General features: G+C 42.8%; 1 protein-coding gene across 1 annotated transcript; it reads right to left on the bottom strand.

Annotated features, from left to right (window-relative positions):
* Positions 1–2225: 2225 nt before the first annotated feature.
* LOC110518985 lies at positions 2226–7459 on the bottom strand. Its single transcript, XM_036948851.1, has 5 exons — positions 6999–7459; positions 6424–6525; positions 6006–6048; positions 5869–5910; positions 2226–4989 (listed from the first exon to the last, which is right to left on the bottom strand). Exon 5 carries the CDS (start codon positions 4628–4630, stop codon positions 3590–3592), a length of 1041 nt encoding a protein of 346 aa, XP_036804746.1. The 5' UTR covers positions 4631–4989; positions 5869–5910; positions 6006–6048; positions 6424–6525; positions 6999–7459; the 3' UTR covers positions 2226–3589.
* Positions 7460–9440: the final 1981 nt, after the last annotated feature.

Raw genomic sequence — 9440 nt, 5'->3', positions numbered from 1 at the left:
CCTCCCTATAGGCTGTCTCGTCGTTGTCGTTGATCAGGCCTACCACTGTTGGTCATCGGCAAACTTAATGATGGTGTTGGAGTCATGCCTGGCCGTACAGTCATGAATGAACAGGGAGTACAGGAGGGGACTGAGCACGCACCCCTGAGGGGCCCCCGTGTTAAGGATCAGCGTGGCGGATGTGTTGTTACCTACCTTTACCACCTGGGGGCGGCCCATCAGGAAGTCCAGGATCCAGTTGCAGAGGGAGGTGTTTAGTCCCAGGGTCCTTAGCTTAGTGATGAGCTTGGAGGGCACTATGGTGTTGAACGCTGATCTGTAGTCAATGAATAGAATTCTCACATAGTTGTTCCTTTTGTCCAGGTGGGAAAGGGCAGTGTGGAGTGCAATAGAAATGGCATCATCTGTGAATCTGTTGGGGCGGTATGCAAATTGGAGTGGGTCTAGGGTTTCTTGGATAATGGTGTTGATGTGAGCCATGTCCAGCCTTTCAAAGCACTTCATGGCTACAGACGTGGGTGCTACTGGTCGGTAGTCATTTAGGCAGGTTAACTTAGTGTTCTTGGGCACAGGGACTATGGTGGTCTGCTTGAAACATGTTGGTATTACAGACTCAAGACAGGGAGAGGTTGAAAATGTCAGTGAAGACACTTGTCAGTTGGTCAGCGCATGCTCGGAGTACACGTCCTGGTAATCCGTCTGGCCCAGCGGCCTTGTGAATGTTGACCTGTTTAAAGGTCTTACTCACATCGGCTGCGGAGAGCGTGATCACACAGTCGTCCGGAACCAGCTGATACTCTTTTTGAAAAATTGTCGAAAACATTTTTAAATAATTAGAGAGAAAAAAAGAATACAGCAATATATAGTCATAGTAACAAATAACTCAATGTTACTTATATCATTTTGATCAGACGCACATATACACACATACTTACTTGTACTACAATTTCAGCATCTTCAGCATTCTTTACTTTGTGTTTTCTCATTTTGGACAGATTTGTAAAAGCCAGTCGTCCTGGATAAATGGCCGACTCAGTAATCACAAAAATATTACATGACCAAATCAAATTTTATTGGTGAACATACACGTGGTTAGCAGATGTTATTGGTCACATACACATGGTTAGCAGATGTTATTGGTCACATACACATGGTTAGCAGATGTTATTGGTGAACATACACGTGGTTAGCAGATGTTATTGGTCACATACACATGGTTAGCAGATGTTATTGGTCACATACACATGGTTAGCAGATGTTATTGGTCACAGACACATGGTTAGCAGATGTTATTGGTGACATACACATGGTTAGCAGATGTTATTGGTGACATACACATGGTTAGCAGATGTTATTGGTCACATACACATGGTTAGCAGATGTTATTGGTGACATACACATGGTTAGCAGATGTTATTGGTGACATACACATGGTTAGCAGATGTTATTGGTTACATACACATGGTTAGCAGATGTTATTGGTCACATACACATGGTTAGCAGATGTTATTGGTCACATACTCATGGTTAGCAGATGTTATTGGTGAACATACACGTGGTTAGCAGATGTTATTGGTGAACATACACGTGGTTAGCAGATGTTATTGGTCACATACACATGGTTAGCAGATGTTATTGGTGAACATACACGTGGTTAGCAGATGTTATTGGTCACATACACATGGTTAGCAGATGTTATTGGTCACATACACATGGTTAGCAGATGTTATTGGTCACAGACACATGGTTAGCAGATGTTATTGGTCACAGACACATGGTTAGCAGATGTTATTGGTGACATACACATGGTTAGCAGATGTTATTGGTCACATACACATGGTTAGCAGATGTTATTGGTGACATACACATGGTTAGCAGATGTTATTGGTGACATACACATGGTTAGCAGATGTTATTGGTTACATACACATGGTTAGCAGATGTTATTGGTCACATACACATGGTTAGCAGATGTTATTGGTCACATACACATGGTTAGCAGATGTTATTGGTGACATACACATGGTTAGCAGATGTTATTGGTCACATACACGTGGTTAGCAGATGTTATTGGTCACATACACGTGGTTAGCAGATGTTATTGGTCACATACACATGGTTAGCAGATGTTATTGGTCACATACACATGGTTAGCAGATGTTATTGGTCACATACACATGGTTAGCAGATGTTATTGGTAACATACACATGGTTAGCAGATGTTATTGGTCACATACACGTGGTTAGCAGATGTTATTGGTCACATACACGTGGTTAGCAGATGTTATTGCGAGTGTAGCGAAATGCTTGTGAAAAAATAGTTATTCCCAGTTATATGTAATAACACATAACATTTTCTTGGCTAACAATGTAAGAAATAATACATGAACAAAAAAAATACTGCAAAGTTTCCTAAGAACTAGAAGTGAGGCGGCCCTCTACGTTGGCGCCACCTTTAGACAGCAGACAGCAGTACATAAATAAATCACATTTTCCTTGGAATAACCATTTAGTTTAACAAAACGGCAATAAAAATCTCAATCAAGTAGTTGGTGTTCTATTTTCTTACATGCATGCAAGGTACACAGGGACAGAATAGAGTCGGTTAAATATCCTTCATGGGTTACTATAAAAACACCATGAATTGACCCATGTTTCACAACACAGACATGATAGTAATAGTGTATACATTGAAACTGTAAGAACACATTTAGTTTGATCCCTAAACATCCCATAAAAAATGGTGAAGATAAAAAATAAATAAATGAAAGGGCAATAGACCAACAATACTCAACGGGATATAAGATCATGGTTTCAACACAATTAAAAAAAAAAGCATTTAAATGTTTCTTCCAAGAGAAACAAGTACTTGTACGAAACCCCTCCCGAGTAGGAGGGGAGCCTGCTTCTCATTGGTCGACACACACAACTAATCAACTAGATCGCCACCACCTGAAAGAGGTGGGGCTATCCCTTTAAATTACATGCAGTCATTAGTTATCTCTCAACCAAACAGCACAGACCACTCAGAGGTGCATTTGCCTGTGGTGAGCGGTCTGCCTGTGGTGAGCGGTCTGCCTGTGGTGAGCGGTCTGCCTGTGGTGAGCGGTCTGCCTGTGGTGAGCGGTCTGCCTGTGGTGAGCGGTCTGCCTGTGGTGAGCGGTCTGCCTGTGGTGAGCGGTTGGCCTGTGAGCGGTTGGCCAAGGTATGTAGATTGATATTTTCTTCCTGTTTGGTTGTTGTGCACTTCTCTTATTGGCTCATTTTGTAACACTAGCATGCGGAGTCCTTCATTTGGCTATGTTTGCCCTTTTATTTACCAGGTGCTTCTGTTTTGCATCAACATTGTGTTTTTGTTTGTTCCTTGACATTGCCATCATTTTGTTAACAGTTACACCGTCTGAACACTACGAAGGCCAAAGATACACATCTATTCAATAAAAGGTCAAAGGTCCACCCTCTCTTTCTGTTCATGCAGACATACCCACTGTGTTACCTCTCAGCCATCCCGCCCAGACTTTAATCTATTTTACACTTCAGAACTATCCCATCTAGGAATTTCTTTGTGGTAACCAGATCTGTACTTATCTTAGGAGGCTTTCTGTTTTCCACCCCTCTCCTGTCCAGTATGCTGTCTATTGTGATACCATTGGAAGTTCTTTGCTAATTCTACTCCTGCCAGTCCCGCTACTCCTGTTCCTGCTATTATTGCTACTCCTGCTGGTACTCCCAATGCTAGTCCTGCAACTCCTACTGCTGACCCTGCTACACCTGCCATACCTGCTGCTACTACCAATGCTAGTCCATCTACCCCTGCAAGTGCTACCAATGCTACGCCTGCTACTCCTACTAGTACTCCCAATACTCCTTTTATTTCTTCCAATGCTGGTCCGACTGCTGCTCGCGTTACTTCTGTTGGTACTACCAATGCTGGTCCGGCTCTTCCTCTTGATCTCGCTAGCTTTGCTATTCCCAATGCTGGTCCGGTTGCTACTGTTGGTTCCACTAGGTCTGTTGGTCCCGCTACTCTCACTACTCCTGAGAGTATTAACAATGTAATGGCTGCCGCCAGAAGAGCTGCTGCTGTAGCGCCCCAAGTTGTAGACCTGCTCTTTATCTTCTGGGCTGTGATGTCTCTCTGAGCATTCTGCTCCATCTGGGCTGTGATGTCTCTCTGAGCGTTCTGCTCCATCTGGGCTGTGATGTCACTCTGAGCATTCTGCTCCATCTGGGCTGTGATGTCACTCTGAGCATTCTGCTCCATCTGGGCTGTGATGTCACTCTGAGCATTCTGCTCCATCTGGGCTGTGATGTCACTCTGAGCATTCTGCTCCATCTGGGCTGTGATGTCACTCTGAGCATTCTGCTCCATCTGGGCTGTGATGTCACTCTGAGCGTTCTGCTCCATCTCATTGGTGTAGTGCCCCACTTTATTCACCTCCACCATCTCTTCTATCTTCTCCAGCAGCTCTGTGACCTGATTGTGGGCCTCCCTATCGTCATTATTAAATGAGTGATATCTGCCTCCACAGCTGTCGATGAGTGTCTGTAGGTTTTGGTTCTGTTTCACGTAGTCATTCACTGTGTTTCCTCTGAGACGGGGTGAATCTGCACAGGTGACTAATATCATGGTGTAGTCTGAGGCATCTTGTCCGACGGTCTGCTGGATCCACTTCAGTGTTCCTCTCGTCCTCTGTCAACCTTACCCCCAGCCGAATCACCAGCAGGAACACACGGGGACCCGGGACTGTCTTGTCCATGATGCATCTGGCTATCTCGCTTCTCCTGTCCTCGCCGAGTCCTGGGGTGTCCAACACTTCAATCTTCCTCCCATTTGCCTCCCTACTCTGTTTCTCGCATGCCTTGGTGACTGAGTCCACTTTAAAGGCCTCTCTCCCAAGGATGGTATTTCCTGTGGCACTCTTCCCTGCTCCAACTGGACCAAGCAGAACAATCCTCAGATCAGTTAGTTATTTGGTTCTTCAGACACTATAGAAGAAACAGTTACAGACAGACTTTGAAGGTACACTATACAGATATCACTCTGCCATTTCCTGGTTGATAAATTGTGATCGTCAGCCTAGTTTCAGATTGTGACAAAACAAGTGTGTGTAGTGTAGATCAACGGGGTGGGCGACTCCAGTCCTCAAGGGCCTGATTGGGGTCACACTTTTGCTCCATCCCTAGCAAACAACAGCTGATTGACCAGAATCACTGTGCCGTCTACACTGCTGTGAAATATATTTTCTCTAAACATTGTATTTCCAGCTGTTTTTAAGCTGCTGTACGAAACAAAGTAAAAGATGCGAAAATGAAACTTCAGCCAGGGAAGCCTAGAAATAGGACCTATCTACCGCTTCTTGGACTTGCTTCCAATGAGAATGACAGATCTATAAGTCAAATTTCTATGTGAATTTGGGTGTGGTCTCCCAAAAAGTGACATATTGCACCTTTTTTAATAGACTTCATGTCCTTTGTTTATCAGCAATATTCAGTGCAAAACAAAGGCATTAAAACAATGTATTTCCCCTGACTGTGGACTTGCCAGAATATGGTGTTAAGATAAATGTAAGCACCCTTTATTATTATTGTTATTATTAATAATAATAATAATATTGTTCTCACATGTACAAGTGTGTATTGGCTTTTTACATTTTTTTTCTTCATATCTCACCCTGAGAGTGGGGGCAAGGGATCAGCTATTATCTCAGGTGACCCTGGAGCAACTAGGTGAGAAATCTGATGTGCCCTAGTCAGCACGGGGATTGGAAGCTGTTACTTTTTTGTTACTGGCCCAATGCTCTGAACCGCTAGGCAGCCTGCCACCTGATGTGTGTGAAAAGAGAACACTGCTCAGTCAATACTTACTGTGGGGAGGTACTGAAATGCTAGCTCTCCTCTTCCTCTCCACTGTTGATATAAAAACAAAGCACATTGTACTGACAACATGCTCTAGTAGATTAAAAATAGATTTCAGAACTTCTCCACAACCCTGACAGACTTACCTGTACCAGACGGAGATGCCATATCTTTCTCCTGGTGGACGCTCTGAAATTACAAACATCTTTGACCATCCTATAGTAATCATATCGATTTACACATTCAGTTACTTTAACAATGTGTTCCACGTCACAGCCATCTCTTCGACACAATGAGGAGTATCCAATGTAGGTTGTAACACAACCTGCCCAGTAGATGGCAAGATGTATCGTAGACCTATTCAAACTGAAAGTAGTGACATCACGGATTGTGTAATCTTGATTTATTTTTGTATGTTGCAGTACAGCATGAACAAGATATACAACTGTCTCAATATGATCCTAAATGACACAGTATTATTGTTAAGTTTAAATATATTATTTTTATGGAACGCTGCAGTAGCCTATGGTTACCGCGGGAGCAGATGACACATCTAAACGTTACCTCTGTCTTCAAATGAACAAAGTGGCTGTAGGATCTTCTATCCACCCGACTCCGAAACGAAATGAATCCCCACAAAGTCGATTTTCTGTCAACGCATTGAGTCTGAATACAGGGGACATGGGAGGTTCACATTTATTTCCTGTATAACGTTAACCCGTAATGGAATCTCAGACATGTTTGATCATGGTGCATCTAACGCCACACCCATTTTAATAATGGTACAATAAAATATTTATATTTAAAATGCATGCAAGGCACAATAGACAAATGAAATGTAATGTTATTTTAAAAACGCCATGAAATGACCCATGTTTCACAACACAAACATAAGAGTAACATTTACATTGTAACTGTAAGAACACGTTTTTTGGGGGCCCCGTTAAAAAAAAGTATGACGATAAATAAGAGGGAGACTGATTTTAATAAGTACTCAAGTTCCTTCCATAAAGGTATATTTATGTTTGTATCATTTGAACATGTACATTTTACATTAGTCTCAACTAGAGAAACAAACACAATTCTGAAAACGATATCCTCTCAAGTAGTTTAATAGTTGTTAACCAGCTCTGTACTACCTTTTCAGAGGCTTTCTCTTTTCCACCCAGCTCCTTGTAGATTTCGGTGTACGTTTTTGAAAAATCTCTGCAAATGCTACTGCTGTTACTGCTGCTACTCCTGCTATTCCTGCTGGTTTTCCCAAAGCCAGTAGTGATACTCCTACTATTCCTGCTGGTTTTCCCAAAGCCAGTAGTGATACTCCTACTATTCCTGCTGGTTTTCCCAAAGCCAGTAGTGATACTCCTGCTATTCCTGCTGGTTTTCCCAAAGCCAGTAGTGATACTCCTGCTATTCCTGCTGGTTTTCCCAAAGCCAGTAGTGATATTCCTACTATTCCTGCTGGTTTTCCCAAAGCCAGTAGTGATACTCCTGCTATTCCTGCTGGTTTTCCCAAAGCCAGTAGTGATACTCCTGCTATTCCTGCTGGTTTTCCCAAAGCCAGTAGTGATACTCCTGCTATTCCTGCTGGTTTTCCCAAAGCCAGTAGTGATTTTCCTACTATTCCTGCTGGTATTCCCAAAGCCAGTAGTGATACTCCTACTATTCCTGCTGGTATTCCCAAAGCCAGTAGTGATACTCCTACTGTTGCTGGTACGCCTTCTGTTACTCCTACTCCTGTTGCTCCTCCTAGTACGCCTTCTGTTACTCCTCCTAGTACGCCTTCTGTTACTCCTGTTGCTCCTCCTAGTACGCCTTCTGTTACTCCTGTTGCTCCCGTTGCTCCTCCTGGTACTCCTAATGGTAATCCCAAAGCTAGTAGTGATACTCCTACTGCTGCTCCTGCTAGTATACCTTCTGTTACTCCTCCTGCTGCTGCTCCTGCTAGTATACCTTCTGTTACTCCTCCTGCTGCTCCTGCTCTTTATCTTCCTGCTTCTGCACCTTTTCCTCCTGCTTCTGCACCTACTCCACCTCCTCCTGCTGCTGCACCTTTTCCTCCTGCTGTTTCAGTAGTGTCTGAAGCTGTCCTCTTCCTCCTCCTGCTGCTGCACCTTTTCCTCCTGCTGTTTCAGTAGTGTCTGAAGCGGTACTCTTCCTCCTCCTGCTGTTTCAGTAGTGTCTGAAGCTGTCCTCTTCCTCCTCCTGCTGCTGCTGCTCCTCCTGCTGTTTCAGTATTGTCCGAAGCTGTCCTCTTCCTCCTGCTCCTCCTCCTGCTGTTTCAGTAGTGTCTGAAGCTGTCTTCTTCCTCCTGTAGAACTTATTCATCATCTAATGCATTACAACCACTACTCCGCTAATACAGCTTCATCTAATGCATTACAACCACTACTACACTAATACAGCTTCATCTAATGTATTACAACCACTACTCCACTAATACAGCTTCATCTAATGCATTACAACCACTACTCCACTAACACAGCTTCATCTAATGCATTACAACCACTACTCCACTAATACAGCTTCATCTAATGCATTACAACCACTACTACACTAATACAGCTTCATCTAATGCATTACAACCACTACTACACTAATACAGCTTCATCTAATGTATTACAACCACTACTCCACTAATACAGCTTCATCTAATGCATTACAACCACTACTACACTAATACAGCTTCATCTAATGCATTACAACCACTACTACACTAATACAGCTTCATCTAATGCATTACAACCACTACTACACTAATACAGCTTCATCTAATGTATTACAACCACTACTCCACTAACACAGCTTCATCTAATGCATTACAACCACTACTCCACTAATACAGCTTCATCTAATGCATTACAACCACTACTCCACTAATACAGCTTCATCTAATGCATTACAACCACTACTCCACTACTCCACTAATACAGCTTCATCTAATGCATTACAACCACTACTCCGCTAATACAGCTTCATCTAATGCATTACAACCACTACTCCACTAATACAGCTTCATCTAATGCATTACAACCACTACTCCACTAATACAGCTTCATCTAATGCATTACAACCACTACTCCACTAACACAGCTTCATCTAATGCATTACAACCACTACTCCGCTAATACAGCTTCATCTAATGCATTACAACCACTACCACACTAATACAGCTTCATCTAATGCATTACAACCACTACTCCACTAATACAGCTTCATCTAATACGTTACAACCACTACTCCACTAATACAGCTTCATCTAATGCATTACAACCACTACTCCACTAATACAGCTTCATCTAATGCATTACAACCACTACTCCACTACTCCACTAATACAGCTTCATCTAATGCATTACAACCACTACTCCGCTAATACAGCTTCATCTAATGCATTACAACCACTACTCCACTAATACAGCTTCATCTAATGCATTACAACCACTACTCCACTAATACAGCTTCATCTAATGCATTACAACCACTACTCCACTACTCCACTAATACAGCTTCATCTAATGCATTACAACCACTACTCCACTAATACAGCTTCATCTAATGCATTACAACCACTACTCCAC

Source organism: Oncorhynchus mykiss, chromosome 17 (genome assembly GCF_013265735.2).
Source record: "Oncorhynchus mykiss isolate Arlee chromosome 17, USDA_OmykA_1.1, whole genome shotgun sequence".
NCBI classification, from domain to species: domain Eukaryota; kingdom Metazoa; phylum Chordata; class Actinopteri; order Salmoniformes; family Salmonidae; genus Oncorhynchus; species Oncorhynchus mykiss.
This window is presented reverse-complemented; position numbering and strand designations above follow the sequence as displayed.

Coding starts and splice junctions, on each gene's coding strand:
- LOC110518985 (XM_036948851.1), bottom strand. CDS start 4,630: ATGATATTAGTCACCTGTGCAGATTCACCCCGTCTCAGAGGAAACACA.